This window comes from Agelaius tricolor, unplaced genomic scaffold (assembly GCF_023055355.1).
Source record: "Agelaius tricolor isolate 1412-34295 unplaced genomic scaffold, bAgeTri1.0.p SCAF_12, whole genome shotgun sequence".
In the NCBI taxonomy this organism is placed as follows: domain Eukaryota; kingdom Metazoa; phylum Chordata; class Aves; order Passeriformes; family Icteridae; genus Agelaius; species Agelaius tricolor.
In genome coordinates, this window is record NW_027269272.1 from 5,529,103 (window position 1) to 5,543,390 (window position 14,288).

The 14,288-nt window shown below is 43.9% G+C and overlaps 1 protein-coding gene across 1 annotated transcript in view; it reads left to right on the forward strand.

Moving 5' to 3' along the window:
- PAK2 (p21 (RAC1) activated kinase 2) overlaps positions 1-14,288 on the forward strand; it is a 42,943-nt gene that overhangs the window by 12,893 nt on the left and 15,762 nt on the right. Inside the window, exons 2-3 of the mRNA XM_071437299.1 lie at positions 8,522-8,729; positions 13,723-13,823. Coding sequence (XP_071293400.1) covers positions 8,546-8,729; positions 13,723-13,823 — 285 coding nt within the window. The 5' untranslated portion in view covers positions 8,522-8,545. The remainder of the gene's footprint in view (positions 1-8,521; positions 8,730-13,722; positions 13,824-14,288) is intronic.

Sequence of the window (14,288 nt, forward strand, 5' to 3'; positions counted from 1 at the left end):
TTTTCAGCCATGATCCTCCTCAAAAGACTGAGATCCCTTTTTGATTTCAAAATGACATTTTTGCAGTCTGGTCACTCATTTTTCGTGCAAGACTTTGCACATCTGATCGGTGCCTTACAGAGTCAATAATTGCTTCAGGTTGTAATGGACTTTGGCAGTGGGTTTGAAGAATATTTTCCTTTAGGAAAGCTTAGGAACCCTTTCAAATAGCCCTCAATACACATCTGTCTTGTGTAACTCAGTTCATGGTAAGCACATTTATTACATCTTTGGCTATTCTGTGCTAAAGATAATTTCCTCTCTGCTTTTTTTATTCCTTCCACTCAACTGTGATTTTTATCTTTTTTTTCCCCTAAATCTCTTTATCACTTGGCAATTAACAGTTGTTTTTGCTATGTTTTCTTGCTGTTTGTGTGACTCAGCAAAAATCCTAAGGAAATTAATGGGTTGGAAAAAGACAAATTGGAAAGAATTTAGCTGGGTATGTTCTGTGTGTCATCCAGTTGGATTTTGCCAAGTCAGGCTGAGTTTCTCCTACACCCTTGTTAGGAGTGGGAATATTGTGTGTTTTCTCTGCCACCTGTAGCAGTAAAGGGAAGAGGCAAGGAGGGACCTGACCTGTCTATAAACTTCATGGTAGTTGGTTTGGTTACTCTGTCCCTTTGTAAATCTTAATGACAGATTGGTTTGGCTCAGATATTTTTTATTTCTGGAGGTTTTTTTCAGCTGTTCTCTTAACTGCATCATTTGAAGAGTGTCTTGCTGAGGCAAAGAGGGACCTGACCTGTCTATAAACTTCATGGTAGTTGGTTTGGTTACTCTGTCCCTTTGTAAATCTTAATGACAGATTGGTTTGGCTCAGATATTTTTTATTTCTGGGTTTTTTTTTCAGCTGTTTTCTTAGCTGCATCATTTGTAAGGGTGAGTGTCTTGCCTGTTTGTGGTTGTAAATCTGAGCTTGGTCGGAGTATTTTAGGTCAGCGTAGGTTCCTCTACGCTCCCTATAAAGAAAACTAAATAAAAATAACTTGGTTTTCACGGGTGTGTGGTTTGGCATTGACCAAATCCTCTTTTCTGAGACCCCCTGAAGCTGGAAGGAGAGGTTCCAGCACATCCCATGGAAGTGGGTACCTGCTTTTCGCGGGCTGGCTCTGAGCATCCGCGCTGTTTCCAATAACCGTAGGTGGAACAGATGATCCCTCTGCCTCTTCCTGGCCACTCTCACAGTTACTCTTGTCCGTGCTTTTGCACGAGTCCTCTCTTGGCAGGCAGAAGATCTAGGACTATGTTTGCCAAGTCTGCAAGAAAGCAATTCTTTGTCTGCCTCTGCTGGGTTTTTTTTTTTGCACGGTTTTCTCAGTTGAAATGATGAGATAAGTATTTTCAGGCTCTGAAGGTAGTCTCATTCTGTTCCAAAAAACTCCTTTTTGGAGCTGATTAAATAAATCTCGTGGATCCAAATGCTTTAAGTTGGAAAGCTAGACATCCCAAAAGACTTGTTTTGTTTTTCGTGGAGAAGACAGTCTGAGATGTGCTGGTTTTGTGAATTTTTCTGCAGCAGTGAAATAATTTCGAGCTGCTGAGCTGCTGAACTAAGAGGCTGCTAGTGATGGGGCAGGAAGCTGTGGCTAGGTAGCACCATCTGAATAAAAACTTGTCAGAAAGCTGCTCTCTGCTAATCCCTGGGAGGAAGTGAGCTATAATCAGCACTAAGTGAGCTAATCACAGGAAATCTATTGCTCAACAGGAGCCTTTGAAAAAAAGGAGGGGGGCAGGGAGAAAAGAAGAATACCCATGGAGATTTTTCATTCTGCTTTTGGACACCAAAATCTGTTTGATCTAAGAAAATGGAATATCTGATGAAGCAAGCAGCCCTTCAATCTCCACTTTAAAACTGCACCTCTTTTCCAGAGTAATGAAGCATCAAGCCTCCTCTCTTGCAGTGTGGTGATTTTCAGGTATTAGGAGGTGGTGGTGTGGGGAGGCTGTGTTTAAGGAAACTACCACTAGCACAGGAGTCCTGAGGGGATGGGAATGAGTCTCTAGGCATTTTCAGCAAGGATTTTTAGAATGTAAAGCCAGAGTGGGACATGACTACCTTAAATGTGCCTTGTCACGCCAGTCTTCCCTTGGAGCATCACACACTAGCTCTTGTATTGCTCTGTGCTCTGTGCTCCTTTTCACATGACACCTTCTGCCTTGGAGATTTCTTTCCTGGACGCCTCCTTTGCTCTTTTCCCCTGCTCTGGTTGTGGCTGTCTCTGATGCAGTGACACGTGTGGCCAGTGGCCCCTTGAGGCCCCCGGGGAAGTGGTGAAGGCTCTGCCTGGGGATCTGCAGTGGAGCCCTGGTGTCCTCTGCAGGGACTGCACCCACCAGCAGCCCTTCCTTCATTTTTGGCCTGTTCTCTTTTCTTCAGTTCCTTCTGCCAGGCCACAGACAGTTTTGCTGTGTTGCCCTCAAGCTGTGTGCATGGCCCAAGTGTTTCAGGTGTTGTCCCAAAAGTATCCTGCAGCTGTAGTGGCACATTAAAAGCAAAGTGGTTGTTTCTTAATGCCTTACTAGCCTCAAATTCGTTCCTCCTCCTTTTTGGTCAGTCCTGCCAAATGGACTTAAATGTGATGTTTGTGCTGCTCCTTCTGTCTTGTGCTGCTGATAGTAAATGAGCTGAGTAATATTTACCTGCAGTGAAGAGCTGAGTTCAGTTTGCAGCTCTCTGTGGCTCCTGTGACATTTATTTGATGTATTTCACTGATTCAGCTCTGACTCCTCAGAGATCAGTGGCAGTGTAAAGCACAGTATTGTGTGCCAGCAGCAGGAATTTAGGGACATGCTATCAAGCAGCTCTAATCTGGATCTGTTTTGTTTTGGTTTCTTTTTCCAAGCAGTAGCCTGATGTAGTTTTGCATTGCGTCCCAGGCAGTGAAATACAGGTGCAGCCTAGACTGCTCAAATTCATTAATTTGAACATCTTAAGAGGACAAATTCAGGTCACTGTGATGTGAGAACTTTCTACACCAGCTGTTTGGTTTGGCACACAGTGCCATCTTCCTACCCCTGCTCAGGGCTTTGTAAAGCTCATTTGTGTGCACTGTAATCCAGATTTAAAACTGAATCTGCTCAAATACAAGTGCTCCAGGGAAAATGTGAGTGTGCACTAATAGCAGATAGCAGAGTGATTGACTTCTATTTTGTTTTATTTCCTTTCATCCTTTTATTCAATTTTCCTTTTATTTCCTTTCCTTGTCTGCAAGCCAAGTTGGAGAAGAAAAATGTTTGTTTTTTTCCAGAATCAGGGGGCCTGAAGGGCAGCACAGAGCTTCAGCTGGGATGGGAGTGCGTGTCACGCTCCATCCCCATCACGAGGGAGCTGGGCTGGCACCAGAGCTGTGCTTAGGAAGTCCTTCAGGAAGCAGCCAGCTTTATGCTCACACAAGGGGAACTGGGGGGGACAAACAACAAAAAAGGGCAAGTCAAAGCCAAAGCATTGAGACTGACGTGCTGCAGCAGCGTGTGTTTGTCAGCTTTGTGAAAGCACTGCCCAAGCCTCGCTTCAGCTTTTACTCACTGGCAGGGTTACGTTTCTCTGGGTGTTTCCCCACCAGGGACAGGAATGGCTGTCTCTCTTCTGTGACCTGGCCATGACCTTGAGTTTTGGGGCCCTTTCCATCCCCAAAAGAGGAAAGACAGTGAGCAGCAGGATGTAGATTGTAAAAATGAAACTTGGAGCATGTGAACGTGGTGGGCAGGTCCCTGCAGGAGCTGGGAGGGACCAGAGGTGGGTTCAACCACACAAGGAGCTCCCTGTGCTTGTCTTGCCTCAGCCTCTCTGGGCAAAGGTGGGAGAGTTAATGGTGCTGAATGAACTGTTGGACTCAGTGATCTGATGGGAGAGAGGAGTTGCAGTTGTGAGCAACTTCTCCAACTTCTCCAAGCGTTGGTGGTGAGGGATTCAGGACACCCAGACCCTTCTGGACCCTCTCTGCTGCCTCTGCAGAAGAGCACATTTGTTCTTTGGCTGTGTAGGATGGAGAGAGCACTTCATTTTCACTGCCCCAGTGCAGGGCAAGAAACTTTTGTCAAAAGGAGGGAGGAGTGTCATGTCCTGGGGATGAGGGCTGAGAATCAGAGCCCTGTGGTCACCAGCACTGGCACCTGTGACTGTGTTTTGTGGGTTAAGCAGCAGAACTGTGGGGAGAAAAGCTTTTAGCTTTTTTTGTCTGTCTTTTTGGGCTGCAGTTGTGTCCTGTGGTGGGACTGAACCTGTGTGAAGGCTGTAGTTAAGTGTTATTTGCAGCTTCTCAGCTCTCTGTGGTTCAATCCATTGCTTTCTAGTTCTTGCACGAAATGTGGGTGAGTAGTGGTTGTGGGGGAGCTGCTGATGTGCTTGAATACATTATTATTACTGGTATTTCCTTCACTGGCAAAGATGAAAGTGAATCCCTCTTCCATGTATTACCTTTACCATATTTTTGTAGGGCTGCTCAAATTCAGGTTCACTATTCGGCTGCATGTCTTTCAGCCAAGCTAAAAAAACAACCATTACTTGTGTTGTCTGATTGTGTCAGAGAAATATGAGCCTGACATCCCCTTTGCTGGGTTACAGATTCCTGGCAGGCACTGGAAAAAAATTCCCCCATGTCTTTGCAATTCCCTGCAAATCAGCAGGGCAGGCAGTGGGTGATGGTGCAGGAGTGATTCTGTCTGGCTGCTGCTCTGAACAGGCTCCTTCTCCTCTTTGGAGCCTGAGAGAGCAGGAACAGCTTTGGGGGGTATTTGCACTCTTCTTTTAATTTTTTTTTCCTTTTTTCAGTCCCTGCTCCTGTCATTGCTTATAATGCCAAACCTCTGTAGCCATTTCCAAAAACTTCCTGGCACTGTGGAAACTTTCTTTGCGTGATAAAGGCAGGATAAGGATAAAGGAGAGGGGAACTGCTCTCTTCTACAGCTGAGTGCAGAAAAAAGAGGGCTATTTGAATTTGAACCTGGACAAAATGATTGATTTTTTACTTCCCATGATGACTGAAGAATCAGAACTGTGCTTCATGATGTTCTTGGCCTGAGTGGATCTGTTGTCATTTATTTAAATGATGAATTGAAGGCTTTGAAATAGGCCTTTGTGCAAACTAGGTTTGAATTCAGCACTTTATTTTATTAATGATCTTTGAAACGGCCGCTGAGAAATTCTACCATGTCTTGTTAAATAAATCACAGTTTAAATTGTTCCTTGCAGCTGAGGTTTTCCTAGACCACAGATTTATTGAGCTGGAAGGGTTTTGGTGCTGGAGGCAGTCCTCTGGGTGGAAGCTGATGCCTGAGCTCTTTCTGTCACTCCAGTTTGCCCCACCAGCCCCACAGGTTGTTTTCCTGCTGTGGAGCTCCTGGGCTGTACTTTGAGCGAGGTCAAGGATCTCTGAGCACTCTGAACAGTCAGCAGCTCCTCAGAGCTCAGGGTTCTGCTCAGATGCTCTACACCAGTTCCTTGGGGTGCTGATTTTCTCCAGAAATAGATTTGGATTTCCATATCCTTCCTTCCAGCTTGTTATTTCACAGTCTGTCCTCTTGAGCACACAAGATACTAAGGAATAATTTGTTTTGGCTCAAGACTGAGTATGTGATGAGCTGCTTGTCACTGAAAATGAAGGATTTTTACTAGAGTGAGAATTTTATTTTAGAATTATAACACAATAAATTTATTTTAAAATAAAATTCTAAATTATTTTAAATTTTATTTAAAAAATAAGCAGAAGTGCAGTTGGTTGGTTTTTTTGGTGTGTTGCTTTTTTGTTTTTTTAAATCTGTAGCCTGAATATCACATGGCAGTGTTGTTGATTTAGTGACTGCCTCTCTAAGGGAGTGTGTGGGGAATTGCTGTGGGTTTGGAGTGCCAAGTCTGTTCTTGTCCAGTTTCAGATGCAGGTGAGTTGTTTATCCTTACATCCTCCTCTTGCTCTTATCAGACACCTCAGAAAAACTGCACAGATGGAGGTACTAATAGGGTTTCCTTTAGAAAAATACAAAAGGCCACTCGTTATGTTGTTTTCTTTGCCCAGTGTACCAATTTGGGTTTCAAGTTATGTGATGCACTTATTTACCTGCCGTGGTTTATTTGGCTGCAAAGAGGAGATTTTTTTGTTTTACCTGTCCCCATTTGGATACCTAAGGACCCTATATCCACCTCTTTTCTGAGGTTTGATTAACAGAAGGGACATAGATTATGGTTCCCTGTATTACCATCACTCCAAACTCGACTTCAATATATATCTGTATGTATAAATATACATGTATAGGAATATATACATATATATGAATACATCAATTTGATTTGGTGGATCTATTATATGTTAATAAAGCAAATACCTTATTTGATTTATACATCTGAAATGGGTGGCATGTCCTTGCTGCAATGTCTTGTAAGGGAAGCATTTGCAATTAAAATCCCTGTGGGTTGGCTGCTCAAGCCTGCTGTTGGATTGCAGGATACTTAATTTTTGTACCCCATATTGTGGTGGAAAAAAGACAATCTTGCAGATAACTTGCCACACCTGAAATAGCAATCAGTAAGTGGATTTGGAAGAGTACTGGTGTTACTGTTAGGCTGGATGTGACACACACCTGTGATCAGGGTTTAAGAAGAAAAAAGTTTTTTATTCTGCATGTTTTTTAGCTTCTATACTCTTAACAAAGCGTGATCTTAAGTCATTAACTACATCACAGTAACTTCTTATACTCAGTGGTGTAAAGCAATTTGCATCAATATAATTGGCAAAAGTTTTACAGAAATTTAATAAGACACCTGTACACATCTACTTAGGCACATAGTCTAGCTTACAAAATTTTTCATTTATTTTTTCTAATCTGTTTCCATGCAGATGACCTTGTCCTCTTCTTAGCTATGGATACACTTGAAAATCATTAATTGTTGTTTCTTCTATTAACTCAGCTTTGCTTGCAGGCCAGCTGTCAAGCCCCTCCATATTTGGGAGTCAGTGCCTGATTCACAGGTGCATCCCTGCAGCCACGTTCAGGTGTCAGGTCTGTTCATAATTCCATCAGCAGAGAAGGCTCCAAGGCAGGGCTGTGCAGTTTGGATTGGTTTTCCCCCTGCCCTCCAAGTCATGGAGCAACCAGCACATGTCCAGTTTTTGCTGCTCTGCCAGAACATTGTGCTGCTTGTGCCTCTGATGATATGTTACAGAAATTACATTCTTTCATGGTCATTTATGGGAATAATTAATGTTAATCTCCTTGAGCGTCACAACATAAACCAGAGTGCTGCTCCAGTCCAGGTTGCTGGCCTGGCTTGTGTCTCTCTGTTGGGATTTGGCAGCATTCAGCCACCCTGTGAAATGCCAGGGAATGACAGCCCACGTTGTTTTAGTTGTGCTGCTGGGCAGGATGCAGGTGTTGTGCTGTTTGCAGCACAGTCATTGGCAGGGGATGGCACTGCCTTGCTGTGGCTCTCGTGAATGGCACTGACCATGTGAGTCATATGTGATGGGAAGCTGGTGGGCACCAGCAGGCCATTCATTTCCCAATGAAATTGCCATTTCCCTCTCCAACTGTTGTGAGAGGAGAAGGAAGTCAACACAAAGATGTGTTGGCTCCTGTCCCAAAGAAGTAACTTGTCATTTGAGTGAACAGAGGAACTGAGGGTACATTTGTTACTCTTTGTTACCTGTCATTGAGAAGTATTTTCTCTCTTTCTTTCTGCTCTTTACTCTGTAGCAGAGGGGCTGCCTGTTTCCTGGTGATCAGAAAAAAATCCCTGAAATACTACAAGGAGGGAGGAAATGGTAGCAGAGATCTTTCTGAATGGGGAATGTGTCACGTAGATGTTTTATTGTGCTGTGGTTGCAGCTCTAGCAGCTGTTTGTCCGTGTTTTCACTCATGGTTTTGTTGAGGATTCAGAGCATTGTGGTGATACTTAAGTGTTATTTTCTGCAAGTGGAGAAAGTTTGGCACCAATTGGGGAAGCAAAGCAAGCCTCATTCAGAAGTGGATCCTGTGGATCTCAGTGCTGAGCTCTTTAATGTAGGCTGTGTGATTTGGGTAGAGATGTTTTGAGTGCCACTTAATGTGGATAGCGTGCTGAATTATGGCTTACAAACACAAGCTTTTCTTTTGTCTGATAGATGACAAGAAGGTGAAGGCTTTTAAAGCTGTTTGGTACTAGAGCATGAAGCTTTTTGGACTAGAGCTACCCCCAAAGGATGTTGTACTTAGGCCCTTTGTGTGAACAGAGAGCCAGATCAGGGAATTGTTCATTTGGTCTGGATTACTTTTATCACTGGAAATGTTTGTGGCTCCATCCCACAAATGCTGCTGCTGGCACAAATGAATGGGTGGCCCAGAAGTGGGAATGAGGAAGGGATTTGCTTCCTTTGGTGGAGGCGGCAGTGTCTGCGTTCCTCAGAGTTGAATTCACGCCTCCTTCCCCTGTGCCAGCAGAAGGAACGGTACATTCATGTGCTCCATGCTCTTTTCCTGTGTTCAAATCACAATTTTTTTCTCTTCCAGGGCTTCCCCTAGCTATTGAGAACCATGTCTGACAACGGAGAACTGGAAGACAAGCCCCCTGCCCCTCCTGTGCGGATGAGCAGCGCTATCTTCAGTGCAGGGGGCAAAGACCAGTTACCAACTAACAACAGCTTTAAACCCCTGCCCTCTGTCCCAGAAGAGAGGAAACCCAGGCATAAAATCATCTCCATATTCTATAATGAAAAAGGTAAGATGCCTCCTTTATCCACTCCTGGTTTTATTCTTTACTCTCCTTGTAAGTTTTGGTGGTGCTTTACATGTCAGAGTCCAGCCTGTCCAAGTGTAGGGGATTGGAAGAACAGCCCCTGTTTGCTGCCCAGCTTGAAGTAATGCATATCCAAACAGCCCTAATCAATGTTTGGCATTCCTGGGGATTATGTTACTTAGATGCAGATTTCTGATTCAAACTGAGCACCCAGCTGGTTTGGAAGTTACTTCATATTGGTGGTCATTTATGTGGCACCTTGAGGAGGAAAAAAAGTCAGTAAAGAAGTAGTAGTGAAGGTGCAGTTGCATGAAAGAAAATTCAGAGAAATTACATATTTTTGTCTGTGGAACTGCACTGTTGGGATTGATTACTAGTGGATAGATAATCTTTTTTACAGCAAATCAGGTTTATTTCTGAGAAAGAAAGTTTGCTATAATGAATACTAGACTGTATTTGTGTGTTATTTGTCCTCTTTTCTGTATGGGAAGTGCATGTACAGCAGTGGAGCTCTTGCTCCTGGCTCTCAAGAACGTGTCCATGTACAACAAAACAGATAAAAACACCTCCTAACATCTGAGATGGTAAAACTGCACAGGAACTTAAGCCTGACCTGAATCTGCTCAGCATTTTATTAATCTACTGGTTAACATGACTTTTTATGCACCTTGGAGTGGACCCTGCTGCTCTTGATGCCTTCTGTGCTCTTGGCTCCCTGTGCCTCACTGCTGGTGTGCTGGGCAGGACTGGTTCAGTCATGCTGACACAGGTTTGGTTGTTTGAAGAGATTCTGCTCCTCTGGTTGATTATTCTCTTGGCTCAGTGTTTTCCCCAGGGCTGGTTTTCACTCTCTCTCAGCTGTGTGAGCTGCTCTGCAGTCTGCCTCTCCCTGCAGATCAAACCCAGAGAGACAGGTTTCCCTCTGTTCCCAAGGCCTAGCTTTCTGCTCTCAGCAGTGGAAGGTGTGTTTCCTTTTATGGAGGATGGAAGGATTTGGCCAGTGTAGCTTCTGGAAGCAGAATAGTTCTTTCACAAGGTCATTTATTGTGAAATAGCCTGTCCATGGCTGTAGCAGTGATGGTCTCTCTACTGACATGGATGAACCCCAAAGTACAAAGTCTGTAAGGAGAACATGAGAAGCTACCACAGGTTGGTGGCTGCATCCCAAGAGAGACTCCAGCCCTTGGGGTGCTGAATTTGGGTGCTGAAGGTGGCAGGTTTGGTGCTGTCAGGTCAGTGCAGTGCTCTGTGTCTGGAGCAGGTTCTGCCTTAGCCCTTCAGTCCTGCAGAAATGGGTGTTTGACCATGTTCTTGTTGGTCCCACAAGGAAATACTGGAAGAAAATCACATGGAAGGATCAAATCTGTCCATCTTCAGGCAAGGAGAATAGTTTAGGAGCTGGGATGGCACTTGTCTTTATGCTGTTGCATTGGTGGCTCATCAGAGCATTTGAGCCCTTTTACAGGGGGGATGAAATAGGACATGTTGAAGTAGAACATAAATCCCACATTAAGGAAGGTTGTCCTTGCTCTGAACTAGTAACAAATGATTATGAATGCAAGTGAGAGCTTTGTGACATTCCATGACACCTTTTTTCTCCAGGGACAATTTCTCTTTTCATTTTGATGGTGGGTTTGTTCATTGCTGGAATGGGGAAGTGATTGAAGAATTATCTAAAGTTGTATTGGCTCATCTAAAGTTGCTTTGGAGTCCTTTGATGATTATTCAGGCCACTCTAGATACTGACATGTACCAAGTTTAGTCAAATTAATCTGCATATTTATTTAGCATCTACCTACTGATACTTTGTGTTGCAAACTGAAAGTAGGAGAAAGGATTTCTTCTGAGAAAACTGCATTTTAGAGGAAATGAGTGTCAGTTCATGTTTTCTAGATGTTTAAAAGTAATTCAACTAATGTCCTCCTGAAAGAGAAGCAGGCTTTCCTGCATGGCAAGATATTAGGAAAAATGGAAATTGAATTACCCAAATTAGAGAAACTATCTGGAAGTTGTATTTTTTTTTAATTTGGAAGAAACTTGTCTATTGCATGACCTGCAGCAAGGCTAATATAAATATCCAAAGAAGGGATTTTGGCCCTCAAGTCTGCAAAACTGGCTGTTGAATGTAAGCAGAGCAGAAGTGGGCCCAGTGTCTTTCTGGCACTCACACAATGGTCAGATGTTAGTTGTTTTGTTCATTAGCATGGCTGGGACGCACCCTCCCCAGAAATGCCCTTTTAAATCCTTCTTTTCTTTAAATTCAGCTGCTGGGAAGCTTTACAGAAATATTAACTTCATGCTCAGATTTAAAAAATACATTGGGACTAGATGAAAAATAATCTTGTCAACCTGGGGTAGAAATTTTGTCATGGGAAAAATGTCTCCAGGCAGTGAGTAAGTTTAACAAATCACTACAGAAATGTTCAGTTTTCCTTTTCAGAAAATGAAAAAATTATCCAGGAATGTTGTTTGGCTTTGTCTGCACATCTCTGTCCATATGATTTTGCAAGGTCCCTCCTGGCCAGCCTCATCTGCTTCTGGATCCTCTCTTGGGAGGTTCTTGTGCTTTGGGGGACTTGCAGATGAAGAGATTTAGCAATTACACAGTTTCTGTCCCAAGTCTGAGCTAGTTCTGTGCTGAAATAATCCTAAGGGTTTGAAGGGATTATTTAATCACCAGTCATGGAAGATTTCCCCCCCCCCCCCCCGGTTCCATTGTTTAGGATAAATGAAGTGATAGTCATCTTCTTACTAGAGCACTTTATTGCCATGAATTTTCTTGGCCTGACTTCTGAAGTGAAAGGAACCTCTGTGTGGTTTTGGAAAGCTTTAAAATAGTCCCCTAAAACCAGAAATGTTTGTCTTTGAGCAGAAAGCATTGATGCTGAGGGCATCACCCAGATCCTGCACATCACGTGTTTGGGGGCACATTTCAGTGTGGTTTCAGCTGGAGCTCAGCAACTCCAGGTGCACATCTGGAATCAGCTGCCTGCTGCCTCCAGCTGTTGGGGAACAGCTGTGTTTCTTGCCTTGTGTGTGGAATTTGGTTGGTGGCAAGCAAGGGCACCCTGAGGTACTTGGCCCTGAGAAGTACCAAGGCTGGCACTGTACTGAGTGCCTGTGGCTGCCCTGGGGGAAGAGTCCAGTTGTACTTGAAGCACCTTCTTAACCACACAGAGCTTTTCTCCAGCTCACCAGATCCTTCCAAAGGACCTGTGTGTCTCTGCAGGGCCAAGGGCCAAATTCTGGGTCCCATAACCAATAACAAAATGGTCAAACACCCATTTCTGCAGGATTGAAGGGGTAAGGCAGAACTTCCTCCAGACAAAGAGCACTGCACAGCACCCAGACCTGCCACATTCAGCACCTTCAGCAAGCTGGAGTCTCTTTTGGGGTGCAGCCACCAACCTGTGGCAGCTTCTCATGTTCTCCTTACAGACTTTGTACTTTGGGGCTCACCACGTGCAGTTGGGAAGGAGCATTGCCCTGCACTGGGGGGATTCCTGTTTCAGTCCCAGGGCTGGGAGGCAGCGTAGCCTCACCATGGCCTTGTTCTCAGAGCTGAGGATGTCCTGCCAGCACATGACTCACCGGGCTTGCCTCTGGCTGGGGCTGTTTGTTTGAAGTGCTGCTCTGCTGTTCCTGTGGGCAGAGCAATGGGTTTCAGTCTCCTTGCCTTGCCTACTCATGGGATCTGTGTATTTTTGGAAGGAGTGGGTTTATTTACCCAGCACATGCTGAAGGGCTTGAGCACCAGCTCCTGTTCACTGCATGTCAAGTGCTCCCAAATAGGGGCTTTCCTAAGAAATACAACTTTATATATATATATATATATATATATATATATATATATATATATATATATATATATATCATGTTCTCCCTTGCTTCCACATAAAAAACTGCAAGAAATAGATCAGAAATGGTGCTTCCCTTGCTTCTCACAGCAACGAGTTTCTCCTGTGTGTTAATGAAACATCTGACAGCCTGTTTGCTTTTTGGCTCTGCCCTGTGCAGCCATATTAAAGATATCCTGTTTATAACAGCCGTGTCTTTCCATGGCATTGTTCAGCTGCAGGCAGCCCACATGGCTTTTCATTCTGAGTATTGTCCTCACTCCCCGTGCTTCCCTTCCCAGCAGGAGGGGATTTCACATGGATTCCTGCCTCTGAGCAGCACCAGCTTTGCTTGCTGTGTAGTAACCAAGGGAGTGCTGCTTTACCTGCTTTTTCTATACTCAAACAACAGGACTTTTAAGGTGAATTTAGAAACAAAGCAGAAAAATTAAATTAAAATAACACCCCCCCCCCCAAGCCACACCCTGAAAACTCCCAAAACAAACAAACAAAAATCCAAAGCCCGAGGTGTTAGAAAATATCTTATAAATTCAATTGACTCTAGGTTGGATTGTGCATGTGGTCCCTCTAATTATTTGTTCCTGCTTCTGGTACTTATTATGCTTCCCCCACCTTTAATTTAAATTAGGTAATTGCTCTGAGGCTATAAACTCTTATCTTCATCACAGGAAGTCTTAGTTTGCATTAATTACCTTGAATTGAAGCAGTGAGGCAACTGAGTTTTAAGTGTCTTTAGGGTGAACTTGAGGTTGAACTGAAGTTGTCTTTTCTGCTATTCTTAATCTATATTAAAATGTCCTTTTTTGCATTGTAAACATTTAATATGTTTAGATTTCATCACCCTGGTGCTCTTAATCTCTTTCTTTTCTTGCTGCCTGAGTATAAATTATTTGAATGGAACAAGGAATCACAGAATCCCAGCACAGTTTGGGTTGGAAGGGAATTAAAGCCCATTCAGTTCCACCCCTGCCATGGGCAGGGACACCTTCCCCTATCCCAGGTTCTCCAAGCCCTGTCCAACCTGGCCTTGGACACTTCCTGGGACTGTGCCAGGGCCTGCCCACCCTCACAGGGAAGGATTTCTTTCTAACATTGAGATCTTTGAATATCTTTTTCAGGAAGCAAGAAGAAGGAAAAGGAAAGGCCAGAAATCTCCCCACCGTCAGATTTTGAACATACCATCCATGTTGGCTTTGATGCTGTCACTGGAGAGTTCACTGTGAGTATTCCTGCCTTGGAGCAGCTCAGGCAACACCATAGGTCAGTGCTGCACTGAAGCCAAGGCAGAGCTTTAGAATAAAGAGCAATTTAGTCTTTGTTTCTACCAAGGAACTCTTTTCCCTTTGTGCTTGTACAGCACACTGTGACCTGTTATTTCTTCTGCAATGCCAGTGTCACATCTGATGCTTTGTGTCACCTGGGAGAGCCCTCCCTGACAAACCCACTTCAGTTTGCTCTCTTTCCTGGGTAACACTGGATCTGTTGAGTGTTTTTGTGTTCCCACTCCTCACATCTGCCCCAGCATACCTGGAGGAGTTGTATCCTGTGATCTGTATTTCCACCTTTGCCTCCCCATCCTACTCAGTTGTGTGCATAAGGCTGTGCATGTTATACTTTTATAGAGGAAAGAAATTTGTTTTGCTTTCAAAAAAACCTTAAAATACAAAAAGGGTGCTTTAAATCC